The sequence below is a fragment of the Trachypithecus francoisi genome, unplaced genomic scaffold, assembly GCF_009764315.1.
Source record: "Trachypithecus francoisi isolate TF-2019V2 unplaced genomic scaffold, Tfra_2.0 Lachesis_group12, whole genome shotgun sequence".
NCBI classification, from domain to species: Eukaryota; Metazoa; Chordata; class Mammalia; order Primates; family Cercopithecidae; genus Trachypithecus; species Trachypithecus francoisi.
Window position 1 is genome coordinate 64977974 of NW_022681457.1, and position 15645 is coordinate 64993618.

The following is a 15645-nucleotide window of genomic DNA, read 5'->3' on the forward strand; positions in this document are numbered from 1 at the left end:
ACAGTAAGACCCTGTCTCAAAAAATTTAAAAAGGGCCGGTCGCGGTGGCTCACGCCTGTAATCCCAGCACTTTGGGAGGCCGAGGCGGGCGGATCACGAGGTCAGATCAAGACCACAGTGAAACCCCGTCTCTACTAAAAATACAAAAAATTAGCCGGGCGTGGTGGCGGGCGCCTGTAGTCCCAGCTACTCAGGAGGCTGAGGCGGGAGAAAGGCGAGAACCCGGGAGGCGGAGCTTGCAGTGAGCCGAGATCGCGCCACTGCACTCCAGCCGGGGCGACAGAGCGAGACTCCCTCTCAAAAAAAAAAAAAAAAAAAAAAAAATTTAAGTAAAAGAAAAAATTTTTTTAAAGAAAAGAAATACCCGACACAGAAAAAGCGTTCATAAATATTTCTCGCATGAATAAAAGTAGTTTCGCTGGGACATTTTTCCCCGCACCCACCCTCCAGCCAGCCCAGGGATCTATAAAGCTCTCTCGGACAAGACCCGGTAATCACAGGCGCCCGAGCCCCAGCCGCGCAAGCTCACGATTGGGCCAGAAGTGATGATGAACAAGCATTCAGCTCAATAGAAAGTCGTAGTTCTCTTGCTGGGCGTGGCTTGAATGGCTTCGGTGGCCTCCTCCTGCGAGGGAGCTCTAGCCTCTGGAAAGACTCCCCTAGTCCCCACCTCGCTCAGCTTCCGGCTGGTCATAGTTCCGCTTCCTGTCCGACCCTGGTATCTTTGCTGAGGGTGACATTGAGCTGCAAGTTGCATCTGGGGTGCCTTTAGGTGAGTGTGGAGGGTTCTGGAACCTGGGACCCCAGTCTAGCGGGCCGAGGAGCCGGACCCCAGCTTCCCTGAGAACGGGTTGAGGCTTCCGGCTGGCAGCGTCCGGCCTCCCTGGGCCCCGGGGCCCTGTTCTGTTCATCGTAAGGTCTAACAGTGATACGGTTTTTCCTTGATTCCGAGCAACATCCCAAACAACTTTAATTAATTCATTTAACTCTCTCAGCAGCACTGTGAGAGAGGGCCTGCGATTATCCCCTTTTGTAAGTAAACAGGCTCAGAGATACCAAGCGACCTAGCTGAGCCTACACAGCGAACAGGATTTGACCCAGGAGTTTGTCCTCCAGGACTCTTCACGGCCAATTCACAGGCGTGGCCTCCCGCGGCTTGCCTGGGCCGCAGCCTGGCTCCCTGGTGTCCAGTCCATCTTCCCTTTTGGACGTTGGAGGGGCTGCAGCGTCATTTCCGATGCACCCTCATCCTCAGATACCGGGTCGAGATCTCGCCGGTAACGATCCTACCGATTGCGTCTGTGCCCCAGCAGCTGGTGTTTTACACCCCACCTCCCCACCGAAAGACCGTTTTAGTGCTCCAGACCCCCACCACCACCTTGGTCGCTTGAATCTGACACTGCTCTGCAAGTCTCTGTATAGCCCCACGACTCCTAGGATTCACTGGAATATAGTAGACACTTTCTCTCAGGTTCCCGACGAACACTGTCATTTCTTCAGAGACATTATATTAAAGGTTTTTAACCCTGGGTCCGTAGAGTTGGTAGAATTCAAGGAATGCTAGTACTTGAATTGGGGTGGGGGGTGGAATTACATCTGTGTTTTTACTAACCTTTTGAGGCAACAACCTTGGTCGTACTAGCAGCAGTTGTGATTTTGTTAGCAATCAAAATCATATATATTCCTTTTTTTACTTTTTTCTCCTTTTTTGAGACAGGGTCTCTGTGTCACCCAGGCTGGCTTGCAGTGGATAAATCTCGGCTCACTGCAACCTCTGCTTCTCTGCGCAAGCGATCCTGCCTCAGTAGCTGGAACTACAGGCATGTGCCACCACACCTGGCTAATTTTAATTTAATTTAATTTAATTTAATTTAATTTAATTTTTGAGACAAGGTCTTGCCTCCTGAGTAGCTGGGATTACAGGTACATGCCACCACCCCCAGCTAATTTTTTGTATTTTTAGTAGAGACAGGGTTTTACCATGTTGGCCAGGCTGGTCTCGAACTCTTGACCTGAGGCGATCTGCCCACCTCAGCCTCCCAAAGTGCTGGTATTACAGGCGTGAGCCACCGCTCCCAGCCAATTTTAATATTGTTTTGTAGAGATGAGGTGGGGTTTCACCATGTTGCCCAGGATGGTCTTGAACTCTTGGGCTCAAGTGATCCTCCCACCTCAGCGTCCCAAAATGCTGTGATTACAGGTGTGAACCACTGTGGCCCACCCAAAATCACAGATATTCTTATATCACATTATAACTGCAAATGTCACAAAGTACTATATTCATTTATGATGACTTCAAAATTGTATTCTTTTTTTTTTTTTTTTGAGACAGTGTTTTTGCTTTGTTGCCCAGGTTGGAGTGCACTGGCACAATCTCGGCTCACTGCAACCTCCGCCTCCTGGGTTCAAGCGATTCTCTTGCCTCAACATCCAGAGTAGCTGGGATTGAACCCAGGTGGTGGAGGTTGCAGTGAGCTGAGATCACGCCACTGCTCTCCACGCGAGCTAATTTTTGTATTTTTAGCAGAGATAGGATTTCACCATGTTGGCCAGGCTGGTCTTGAACTCTTGACCTCAGGTGATCCATCCCCCCCACCCCGGCCTCACAAAGTGCTAGGATTACAGGCATGAGCCACTGCACCCAGCAAAAATTGTATTCCTTAATCCTCAGCTGGATATAACTGGTTTTCTTTGTGATGCTGTGCAGGTTTTTTTCTCTTCTTCGTGTACTCATGGAACCTATGCAATTTTAAAATACATTTAAACATATTCAGGCCGGGTTTGGTGGCTCCCACCTGTAATCTCAACATTTTGAGAGGCCAAGCCAGGCAGATCATTTGAGATCAGGAGTTCGACACCAGTCTGACCAACATGGTAAAACCTTGTCTCTACTAAAAATACAAAAAAATTAGCAGGGCATGGTGGCGGGCGCCTGTAATCTCAGCTATTCAGGAGGCTGAGGCAACAGAATTGCTTGAACCTGGGAGGCGGAGGTTCGTGAGCCTAGATCGTACCACTGCCCTCCAGCCTAGGTGACAGAGCAAGACTCTGTCTCAAAAAAAGAATATTCAGCGAGAGGTTTATGGGATTCATCAGACTGCTGAGGAGTTTGTGGCACCAAAAAGAATAAGAATCTTTGCAGTGTAGATTATGCCAACAACGGAGGCAGCCCACCATTTATATTTATGCCCTTTAACCTTAGGAAGTCACTTAGACACCCTGTTCGTTCCTCATCTGGGCAATGGTGATAGTAATAGTTCCTACCTTTTAGAGTAAAGTAGGAGTAATGTGTGTAGAACAGCGCCTGGCATGTAGTAAGCACTCAGTGAGTGTTAGCTCATGTTATTTGGGGACCAGGCTTGATTTTGCTGAGGAATTGTATCCCAACCCTGCCGTGACTGCCACATTCAGATGTGTGAATTCGCCCTGCCCCTCATCTCTGTGTATGCTGAGAGGCAGGAACTTGTTCACACTCAGCCCATTCTTCTGTGCCTGCCCTCTTCCATTGATCCTGGGTAGTCTGGCTTGCTCAGGGGCCCTGGGGCCCCTGCCAACACCCACTCCTTTCGCCTCCAGGATTCAGCACCATGGCAGAAGAAGACATTGAGACCAAAATCAAGAACTACAAGACTGCCCCTTTTGACAGCCGCTTCCCCAACCAGAACCAGACCAGGAACTGCTGGCAGAACTACCTGGGTAAGGAGGACCTTTCCCTGGCCACATACCTCGAGTCACTCACCGCTTGCCTCTTCCTAGAGGACTCATCCACCCCAGCGTCCTCCCTTTTGTTCTGAACATCCTTACTCTGGAAGGCCCATACCTCTCATCACCTTGCTGTTGAGGTCCAGGCTAGGGTTACAAACTTTAGTTCCTGCACTGATTTTTTTTTTTTAATTTAAATTTATTATTATTATTATGTGTTGTTGTTGTTGTTTTCCAGAGATGGGGTCTCACTGTCACCTAGGCTGGAGTGCAGCGTTGCAGTCATAGCTCACTGCAGCCTCAACCTCCTGGGCTCAAGAGGTCCTCCTACCTCAGCCTCTCGAGTAGCTGGGACCACAGGCCCACACTGCTGCACTTGGCTAATTTTTTTGTAGAGAAGAGGTCTCGCTTTGTTACCCAGGCTGATCTCAAACTCTTGACTTCATGCAATCTTCCTGCCTCAGCTTCCCAAAGTGTTGGGATTATAGGTGTGAGCTACTGTGCCTGGCCCCTACAATGATTTTTTTTTTTAAGCTGTATGTGTGTGTGTAGTGTAATATGTACAGAAAGCACATAACAAACATATACAGCTAAATGAATAATTCTAAAGTGAACCCCTTGTGCAACCATAACCTATATAGAAAAGCAGACATTGCCCACACTCTTATCTCCCTACCTTCTTTCTTTCTTTCTTTCTTTCTTTTGTTTTTTTGAGACAGAGTTTCGCTCTTGTTGCCCAGGCTGGAGTGCAATGGAACGATCTTGGCTCACTGCAACCTCTGCCTCCTAGGTTCAAGCGATTCTCCTGCCTCAGCCTCCCTAGTAGCTGGAATTACAGGCATGTGCCACCACGCCCGGCTAATTTTGTTTTTTTAGTAGAGATGGGGTTTCTCCATGTTGGTCAGGCTGGTGTTGAACTCCTGACCTCAGGTGATCTGCCTGCCTCAGCTTCCCAAAGTGCTGGGATTGTAGACATGAGCCACTGTGCCTGGCCTCCCTGCCTTCTTCATGTCCTGTCTGGAACACAACATCCTGCTCTCCCCAGTAGAGAAGTGACCCCACTAACTGGGAGTGATCACATCTTTGTTTTTCTTTGTTTTTTGTTTGTTTGTTTTTGAGACTGAGTTTTTTGCTGTTGTTGCCCAGGCTGGAGTGCAATGTCACAATCTTGGCTCACTGTAACCTCCCCCGCCTCCTGGGCTCAAACGATTCTCCTGTCTCAGCCTCATGAGTAGCTGGGATTACAGGCACCCACCACCATGCCCAGCTAATTTTTTGTGTTTTTTGTTTTTAGTAAAGACTAGGTTTCACCATGTTGATGAGGCTGGTCTTGAACTCCTGACCTCAGGTGATCCACCCGCCTCGGCCTCCCAAAGTGCTGGAATTACTGGCGTGAGCCACTGCACAAGGCCTCACATCTTTGTTTTTTACCACCATGTTTTTTATTGTATTGTATTGTATTGTATATATGTTATGTATGTTATGTTATGTTGTTATGTTATTGATGGAGTTTCTTTCTCGTTGCCCAGGGTGGAGTGCAGTGGCATGATCTCAGCTCTCTGCAACCTCTGCCTCCCGGGTTCAAGTGATTCTCCTGCCTCAACCTCCTGAGTAGCTGGGATTATAGGCACCCGCCACCACACCCAGCTAATTTTTTTTTTGAGACGGAGTCTCGCTCTGTCGCCCAGGCTGGAGTGCAGTGGCGTGATCTCGGCTCACTGCAAGCTCCGCCTCTCAGGTTCACGCCATTCTCCTGCCTCAACCTCCCTAGTAGCTGGGACTATAAGCACCCGCCACCACGTCCGGCTAATTTTTTTTTATTTTTAGTAGAGATGGGGTTTCACCATGTTAGCCAGTATGGTCTTGATCTCCTGACCTCGTGGTCCACCTGCCTCGGCCTCCCAAAGTGCTGGGATTACAGGCGTGAGCCACTGCACGTGGCTTTTTTTTTTTGAGATGGAGTCTGGCTTTGTTGCCCAGGGTGGAGTACAGTGGTGCCATCTTGGCTCACTGCAGCCTTCGCCTCCCAGCTTCAAGCAATTCTCTGCCTCAGCCTCCTGAGTAACTGGGATTACAGGCACCTGCCACCATGCCTGGCTAATTTATTTTTATTTTTTTAATTTTAGTAGAGACAGAGTTTTACCATCTTGGCCAGGCTGGTCTGAAACTCCTGACCTCGTGATCCACCCGTGTCAGCCTCCCAAAGTGCTGAGATTACAAGCGTGAGCCACTGTGCCTGGCCAAGTTTTTTTTTTTTTTTTTTTTTTTGAGACAGAGTCTCACTCTGTTGCCCAGATTGGAGTGCAGTGGTGCAATCTCAGCTCACTGCAACCTCCACCTCCTGGGTTTAAGCAATTCTCCTGCCTCAGCCTCCTGAGTAGCTGGGACTACAGGCGCGTGCTACCACACCCGGCTAATTTTTTGTGTTTTTAGTAGAGACGGGGTTTCACCATGTTGGCCAGGCTGGTCTCAATCTCCTGACTTCGTGATCCGCCTGCCTCAGCCTCCCAAAGTGCTGAGATTACAGGCGTGAGCCACCATGCCTGGCCAATTGTTTGTATTTTTAATAGAGACAGGGCTTCACCATGTTGTCCAGGCTGGTCTCGAACTCCTAACCTCAAGTGATCCACCTGCCTCGGCTTCCCAAAGTGCTGGGATTACAGGTGTGAGCCACCACGTCCAGCTACCACCGTGTTTAGATTCACCTCTTTGTGAACTTTATAAATACCGTGTGTATTCTTTTGTGTTTGGATTTTTTCATTCGAATACCTTCTCAGATCTATACATGCTGTGGCATATAGCTTGTTCATTTTCATTGCTGTCCAGTTTTCTACAATTTATTCTACGCCTGGACACTTGTGTGATTTTCATTTTGGAGTTCTTTCAAATGGTGTGGCTATAAACATCTTTATAAATGTAATTTTGCTGGATGCGGTGACTCCCACCTGTAATCCTAGCACTTTGGAAGGCCAAGGCGGGCAGATCAAGACCAGCCTGGCCAACATGGCAAAACCCTGTCTCTACTAAAAATACAAAAAATTAGCCGGGCATGGTGGCAGGCGCCTGAAATCCCAGCTACTCGAGAGGCTGAGGCAGGAGAATCACTTGAACCTGGGAGGAGGTAGAGGTTGCAGTGAGCCAAGGTCACACCATTGCACTCCAGCCTGAGTGACAGAGCGAGACCCTACCTCAAAAAAAAAAAAAAAAATGTGTTCCAGGCCGGGCGCGGTGGCTCAAGCCTGTAATCCCAGCACTTTGGGAGGCCGAGACGGGCGGATCACGAGGTCAGGAGATCGAGACCATCCTGGCTAACACGGTGAAACCCCGTCTCTACTAAAAAAAATACAAAAAATTAGCCGGGCGAGATGGCGGGCGCCTGTAGTCCCAGCTACTTGGAAGGCTGAGGCGAGAGAATGGCGTAAACCCGGGAGGCGGAGCTTGCAGTGAGCTGAGATCCGGCCACTGCACTCCAGCCTGGGCGACAGAGCGAGACTCTGTCTCAACAAAAAAAAAAAAAAAAAAAAAAAAAAAAAAAAAAAAAAAAAATGTGTTCCAGCTCTTGATCTGGGATGACCTGAACCCCTTTCTTCACAGACTTCCACCGCTGTCAGAAGGCAATGACCGCTAAAGGAGGCAATGTCTCTGTGTGCGAATGGTACCAGCGTGTGTACCAGTCCCTTTGCCCCACATCCTGGGTATGTGCCTCCTACCAGGGCCCTTGGGAGCCCTCTCTTTCCCTCTCTCCCTCCCCCTCCCTCCTTCTCTCACTCTGTCCTTCTCTCCTTCTCTCCCTGTCTCCCTCTCCCTCTCCCACTCTTTCTCTCTTTCTTTCTTTCCTTTCTTTCTTTTCTTTTCTTTCTTGAGTCTTATGCTGTTGCCCAGTCTGGAGTGCAGTAGCATGATCTCGGCTCACTGTAACCTCCGCCTCCTGGATTCAAGTGATTCTCCTGCCTCAGCCTCCTGAATAGCTGGGACTACAGGCATGAGCCACCACACCTGGCCCAATGTTTGTATTTTTTTTTGTAGAAATGGGGTTTCACCATGTTGCCCAGACTGGTCTCGAACTCCTAAGCTCAAAGCAGTCTGCCTGCCTCAGCTTCCCAAAGTGCTGGGATTATAGGCGTGAGCTACTGCACCCAGCTGAATCTTTCAAAATAAAAAAAATTACCCTTCTTTAACTTGGCAATTCTACATCTAGGCATGCTACAAAAATCTTCATGTACAAAGATGCCCATTGCAGAGTTGTTTGTAATGGGGAATGTTTGGAAATAACCCAACTTAAAACATTTATCTTGATAGTCTTTATGGAGACTGTGGTGATCTACATGCTGGCACACGGAAAGAATGCTAAGACACAGGAAAAGCGGCCGGGCGCGGTGGCTCAAGCCTGTAATCCCAGCACTTTGGGAGGCCGAGACGGGCGGATCACGAGGTCAGGAGATCGAGACCATCCTGGCGAACACTGTGAAACCCCGTCTCTACTAAAAAATACAAAAAACTAGCCGGGCGAGGTGGCGGGCGTCTGTAGTCCCAGCTACTCGGGAGGCTGAGGCAGGAGAATGGCGTGAACCCGGGAGGTGGAGCTTGCAGTGAGCTGAGATCCGGCCACTGCACTCCAGCCCCGGCGACAGAGCAAGACTCCGTCTCAAAAAAAAAAAAAAAAAAAAAGACACAGGAAAAGCAAGTTGCAGAACAATCTATATAGTAGGAGTCAATCTGCAAGGATGGAGTTTTTATGGTGTGGTGTGTGTATGTAAATAAAGTAGGAATACACTGATGGCACTTATTATGGGCCAGCTACGTTGTTAGCATTTTTTTTTTTTTTTTTGAGATGGAGTCTTGCTGCTCTGTCTCCCAGGCTGGAGTGCAGTGGTGCAATCTCAGCTCACTGCAACCTCCATCTCCCGGGTTCAGGCAATTATCCTGCCTCAGCCTCCCGAGTATCTGGGATTACAGGCGCCTGCCACCACGCCCAGCTGATTTTTGTATTTTTAGTGGAGACAGAGTTTCACCATGTTGGCCAGGCTGGTCTCAAACTCCTGACCTCAGGTGATCCACCTGCTTCGGCCTTCCAAAGTGCTGGGATTACAGGCGTGAGCCACCGCGCCCGGCCATGTTAGCACTTTACATCACATGAGGTCAATATGCTAAAACAACCGTATGAGGTAGGTACTATTGTTAGTATCCTTATTTTACAGAATTGGAAACTGAGGCCCAGAAAGGTTGAGTAACTTGCCCAAGGTCACACAGCTCGGAAGTGATGGAGCAGGGATTCAGATTCAGTCTCTCCGTTGTCCATGCTTTCATCCACTGTTCCTTGCACCAGTGGTCCTCACCCTTTTTGGCACCAGGGACGGGTTTCATGGAAGACAGTTTTTCCACAGACAGGGTTGGGGATGGTGTAAGGATGAGTCCAGCATATTACATTTATTGTCCACTTTATTTATATTATTATTAAAATATATAATAATTATACAACTCACCATACTGTAGAATCATGGGAGCCCTGAGCTTGTTTTCCTCCAACGAGATGGTCCCATCTGGGGGTGATGGGAGACAGTGACAGATCATCAGGCATTAGATTCTCATGAGGAGCGCACAGCCTAGATCCCTCGCATGTGCAGTTCACAATAGGGTTCACACTCCTGTGAGAATCTAATGCTGCCACTGATCTGACAGGAGGTGGAGCTCGGGCAGTAATGTGAGCCTTAGGGAGTGCTTGTAAATATAGTTGAAGCTTCTCTCGCTTGCCTGCCACTCACTTCCAGCTGTGTGGCCCAGTTCCTAACAGGCCACAGACCAGTACCTGGTTGGGGCTCAGGGACCCCTGCCTTATAGCATAAACTGTGAGCGCGTGATGTATATAAAAAGGTTTATGCTTGTAATTGCCTGTGAGGTCCACAGAGTAGAGTGTCACTTTCAGGGAGTGTTAATTTGACATAGGCCTTATATGGGCCTTTTCGTCTTTTTTTTATTTTTATTTTTGTTTTTAGAGAGACAGTCTTGCTCTGTCACTCAGGCTGGAGTGCAGTGTGCAATGGTAGCATCACAGCTCACTGCAGCCTCGAACTCCTGGGTTCAGGCAGTTCTCCCACCTCAGCCTCCCTAGTAGCTGGGACTACAGGTGCATGCCACCATGCCTGGCTAAGTTTTGTATCTTTTGTAGAGACAGGGTTTTGCCACGTTCACCAGGCTGGTCTCAAACTCCTGGCCTCAAGCGATCCTTCCACCTCCACCTCCCAAAGTGCTGGGCCACCATGCCCAGCTTGTTTTTTTATTTTTTGTAGAGATGGGGGTCTTGCTGTGTTGTCCAGGTTGGTCCCAAACTCCTGAGCCCAAGCAGTCCTCCTACATTGGCCCCGCAAAGTACTGGGATGACAGGCGTGAGTCATGAGTCACCACACCCGGCCTCTATCATCATTTATACTAAGCATTGCCTGTGGTCAGTGGTGGGATTGCACTGTGTATTCTGTTTGGCACCTTTTTTGCACTTGACTGTATATCTTGAAGATCCATCCATTTATGCGGGAACATAAATCAGCCTCGTTTTTTTTTTTTCACAGCTGCCTGCTATTCCATCTCCCCTATTTGGACAAACAGCATAGTGTTGACATGAGGTTTTCAAAGCAGGGCCCACCCTTGGAGCTCTGTACAGTGACAGATCTCCCCATCGACAGCTCTGTACAGTGACAGATCTCCCCATCGACAGCTCTGTACAGTGACAGATCTCCCCATCGACAGCTCTGTACAGTGACAGATCTCCCCATCGACAGCTCTGCAGCAGGCCTGGGGTTTTCCTGCTGCCCATTACTCTCCTCCCAGCACGTCAGCTTGTTCAGAACAGTGATTTCTGTCTTTTGGGGTCACTGCTGATTCCCCAGCCCCTGGAATAGAGGTTGGCACACAGCAGGTCCCTGTGGATATTGGTTGAACAAACAGGTGGGCAAAGTGAGGAAGATAAGAAGCCCCCGCATTGGGTTTCCCTACCGCGGGAGGAATAACACTGTCTTTCCACAGGTCACAGACTGGGACGAGCAACGGGCTGAAGGCACATTTCCCGGGAAGATCTGAACTGGCTGGACCTCCCTGTCCTCTGTCCTCTGTCCTTCTCCCAGGATGGTGAAGGGGGACCTAGTACCTAGTGATCCCCACTCCGGGATCCTAAATCATGACTTACCTGCTAATAAAAACTCATTGGAAAAGTGAGACCGTGCGTGTGAATGGGCTAGGCAGTGGCAAGAAGCTGGGCTGGAATCAGTGCCCTGACCAGGGAGGGGCTTGAGTGAGTATTTTTTCTGTTTTGTTTTTATTTTTTTAATTTAATTTAATTGTTTTGGATGACAGAGCGAGACTCCGTCTCAAAAAAAAAAAAAAGGCCAAATTGAGAGCTGTTCTTCATGGTATCCCCAAAATAATTGCCACACAATAACAGCCCAGAATATCCCCAACAGACTTGTCAACAGGGACCTAGCCAGCATGACCAGCTGGAGCATTCTCGTGGCTGAACTGGTGTGTCCTGAAAACCTTTCAAATGACCGGGGTGCAGTGGCTCACACCTGTAACCCTAGCACTTTGGGAGGCCCAGGCGAGTGGGTCACGAGGTCAGGAATTCAAAACCAGCCTGGCCAAGGTGGTGAAACCCATCTCTTCTAAAAATACAAAAATTGGCCAGGTGTGGTGGTGCATGCCTGTAATCCCAGCTACTAGGGAAGCTGAGGCAGGACAATCACTTGAACCTGGGAGGTGGAGGTTGCAGTGAGCTGAGATTACACCACTGTACTCCAGTCTGGGCGACAGAGTGAGACTCCATCCCAAAAAACAAAAATAAACTTCAAATGGTGACAAACTTGTCTGATGCGTTCACATGAGCAGAGATGATTCTTGTATGAAGAAAAATGGCCCCGGAGATAGATCTTGTGAAATAGCTGCTCATGAGGAAAAGTGGCTGTAGGAGCTGGGCACGGTGGCTCATACCTGTAATGCCAGCACTTTGGGAGACCGAGGCGGCCAGATAACCTGAGGTTGGGAGTTCGAGAACAGCCTGACCAACATGGAGAAACCCCGTGTCTACTAAAAATACAAAATTAGCCAGGCGTGGTGGTGCATGCCTGTAACCCCAGCTACTCTGGATGCTAAGGCAGGAGAATCGCTTGAACCCAGAAGGCGGAGGTTGCTGTGACCCGAGATTGCGCCATTGTACTCCAGCCTGGGCAACAAGAGCGAAAGTCCGTCTCAAAAAAAAAAAAAAGCAGCTGTAAACAGGATCTTAGTGCACACACAGGGAGCTTGAGGGATCGTGGGAGGAGGTTATGACGTGGGTCGGAAGTAGCAAAGAACTTAAACACCATGAAAAAATTTTTTTTTTTTTTTTGGAGACAGAGTCTCGCTCTGTCGCCCAGGCTGGAGTGCAGTGGCCGGATCTCAGCTCACTGCAAGCCCCGCCTCCCGGCTTTACGCCATTCTCCTGCCTCAGCCTCCCGAGTAGCTGGGACTACAGGCGCCCGTCACCTCGCCCAGCTCATTTTTTGTATTTTTTAGTAGAGACGGGGTTTCACTGTGTTAGCCAGGATGGTCTCGATCTCCTGACCTCGTGATCCGCCTGTCTCGGCCTCCCAAAGTGCTGGGATTACGGGCTTGAGCCACCGCGCCCAGCCAAAAAAAATTTTTTTTGAGACAGAGTCTTGCTCTGTTGTCCATACTGGAGTGCAGTGATGTGATCTCTGTTCACTGGAACCTCCACCTCCCGGTTCAAGCAATTCTGCCTCAGCCTCCCAAGAAGCTGGGATTACAGGCGCCCGCCACCACACCCAGCTAAAAATTTTTTTGTATTTTTAGTAGAGATTTAGAGAGTAGTTTTACCATGTTGGCCAGACTAGTCTTGAACTCCTGACCTCAGGTAATCCATCCACCTTGGCCTCCCAAAGTGCTGGGATTACAGGCATAAGCCCCACCGTGCCCAGCCAACACAATGAAAATTTCAAATGAAACAGGATGGCCAGTGAAAAGTCAAGGTGCTGGACTCCTTGAGTCCAGCTGCCCAACTCTGCCCAGGGTTGCCGCCAGTGCCAGTGTTTCCTATACATTCCTTTGGAGATAGCTCATGCATCTAGAAATATTTGTAAATATATTGATCTGATTGGATATGGTGCCCGTTTCCTCCCTGATGTACTACTTCCATTTGCTCACACGGCTCCTGCCACACTGGCCTCTTCAGTGCACAAGAACTGTGAGCAAATGAAGTATTTCGATATACCAGGCTGGCTCCAACGCCTTTACGCTCCAGTCCTTTACACTTGCTGTTTGCTCGACCCGGAATGTTTGGCCACCAGGTGTCCACAAGCTCACCCCTCACTGCCTTCAGGTCTTCATTTAGGGAGACCTTCTCTGACCACTCAGCCTTCACCTTCAACTCCTCCCCCTTTGTGCCCCTTCACTCCTTTTGTTTCTTTCTCTTTTTAAAAATTTTTATTTATTTATATTTTAATTTTTGGAGACAGAGTCTCACTCTGTTGCCAGGCTGGAGTGCGGTGGCGCAATCTCGGCTCACTGCAATCTCAGACTCCCTGGTTCAAGCGATTCTCCTGCCTCAGCCTCCCAGGTAGCTAGGATTACAGGCACACATCACCACGCCCAGCTAGTTTTTGTATTTTTAGTAGAGACGGGGTTTCACCATGTTGGCCAGATGGTCTCGATCTCCTGACCTTGTGATCCACCCGCCTCGGTCTCCCAAAGTGCTGGGATTACAAGTGTGAGCCACCATGCCTGGCTGTTTTTTTTGTTTGTTTGTTTGTTTTTGAGGGGGGAGTGGGGACAGAGTCTCACTCTGTCGCCCAAGCTGGAGTGCAGTGGCGTGATCTTGGCTCACCACAACCTCCACCTCCCAGGTTCAAGTGATTGTCGCCTCAGCCTCCCAAGTAGCTGGGACTACAGGCGCATGCCACCATGCCCGGTTAATTTTGTTTATTTTTAGTAGAGACAGGATTTCACCATGTTAGCCAGGATGGCCTCAATCTCATGACCTCGTGATCTGCCCACCTCGGCCTCCCAAAGTGCTGGGATTATAGGCATGAGCCACCGCACCCGGCCCATTTGAATATTTTCATTTTAGTTAGTGTAATTTTCAAGTTCCAAATTTCTGTTTAGTTCTTTTTAAATAATTTCTGCTTTTAGGCCAGGCATGGTGGCTTACACCTGTAATCCCAGCACTTTGGGAGGCCAAAGTGGGAGGTTCACTTGAAGTCAGGAGTTGGAGACTAGCCTGGCCAACACTCCATCTCAAAACAAACAAACAAACAAAAAAGACGGTATTCTTTAGCATGTGTTCAGCTAATGATTGGACAAAGATTTCCTTAGCCTCCAAGAACCAATAATCTCCTAGCCTTTGCCGAGGCATGGTAGGCCATGCAATTGAGCCAGGCAATTGACAGCTCTGCCATCATCATTACTTCTCCCAGGAAGGCACAAATCCTCAAGGGCAGCCCAATGTAAGAAGACTGGGTGCTCATCTCTGGTCTTTCTTGAGCCTGCCTATACTCCTGGGCATGCACACAACCCTATGCACGCATGTGACCTTCTAGATGTCCAAGAATATTTTGGAGTTTTTCAAAGCCTTCTCATTCCCCAGCTTTATCTTTTCAACTTTTTCATTAGCCTATTATTGGCCTCAACTGTTATTCATTGCTTAGGCAGCTGCCTACTTGAGCAATTGCATACAATTGTGTTTCACAAATGCCCCTGGGGAAATAATTTTGACAATGTATGAGCTCTAAGTTAGGTCAAATACAGACAATATTGCAAGCAAGGGCTTCCAAGGAACCACAAGACGAATCAAATATTTCTGACTTTCTGGGAGTGAGGCTTTTAAGGAGTTTCATCCTCTTCTGCTCCATTTCGTGTATGCCAGGCTGCTAGTTTCCAGTGAGAATGCCGGCAGTTAATATTCAGGGCTACCATGGAGCTGGAGTCGGGGAATGGAACTAGGGCAATTAAAAATGTCACGAAGTACAAAAATTAGCTGGGCGTGGTGGCGGGTGCCTGTAATCCAGCTACTCGGGAGGCTGAGGCAGGAGAATCGCTTGAACCTGGGAGGTGGAGGTTGCAGTGAGCTGAGATCGCACCACTGCATTCCAGCCTGGGCGACAGTGAGACCATATCTCAAGAAAACAAAAATAAAAATAAAATTTAAAAATGTCATAACGTTCACTGCTCTTATTAGGATTCAGCTGCTTTTCTTGAATAAACACTTTTCAGATTTTTGTTGTTGTTGAGGCAGAGTCTCACTCTGTCGCCCAGGCTGGAGTGCAATGGTGCGACCTTGGCTCACTGCAACCTCTGCCTCCCAGGTTCAAGCGATTCTCCTGCCTTAGCCTCCTTGAGTAGCTGGGATTACCGGCACCTGCCACCACACCCAGATAATTTTGTATTTTTAGTAGAGATGGGGTTTCACCATGTTGGTCAGCCTGACCTCAGGTGATCCCCCCACCTCAGCCTCCCGAAGTGCTGGGATTACAGGCGTGAGCCACTGCACCCGGCCAAAACAAATATTTTAAAATCTCAAGTGAGTTGACTAAAACCAAATTAACCATTTTAATCGGAAAATATCTCATGTATCTAATTACCAAACCAGTGCCTTGACAATGGGATTTGCAATGTCATTTGTTTGCCGAATTCGCAGGCACTGCAGTGGGGAACCACAGCTCCAACAGCAGAGGCAATAAACGGCCTGGCCTTGGGGTTGGGAAGTTCTGGGGATGGTGTCCCCATCCCCAGATGGGGACCCAGGCCCGGGCCACCATTTTTGCCTGTGGAGCCAGCCCTGCGCCACGAGGGAGCGGCATCAGAGAGACCATGGCCTCTCGGGAGCCAGCTGCAGGGCATGGCCGTGGGCAGCATCGCCACTTGGGGACATGCGCTGGCTCAGTCCCCACCGCTGCCGGGAAGCAG

At 49.0% G+C, this 15645-nt stretch overlaps 1 protein-coding gene across 2 annotated transcripts; it reads left to right on the forward strand.

Annotated features, from left to right (window-relative positions):
- Window positions 1-596: 596 nt before the first annotated feature.
- Window positions 597-10908, forward strand: LOC117092366 (cytochrome c oxidase subunit 6B1). 2 transcript variants are annotated; one of them, XM_033225782.1, is made up of 4 exons: window positions 597-772; window positions 3577-3696; window positions 7297-7397; window positions 10720-10908. In XM_033225782.1, the coding sequence occupies exons 2-4, from the start codon at window positions 3588-3590 to the stop codon at window positions 10771-10773; spliced, it is 264 nt and encodes an 87-aa protein (XP_033081673.1). In that variant the 5' UTR covers window positions 597-772; window positions 3577-3587; the 3' UTR covers window positions 10774-10908. The 2 variants fall into 2 exon arrangements, with proteins under 2 accessions (XP_033081673.1, XP_033081674.1); XM_033225783.1 differs by lacking the exon at window positions 597-772 and adding an exon at window positions 1766-1820.
- Window positions 10909-15645: the final 4737 nt, after the last annotated feature.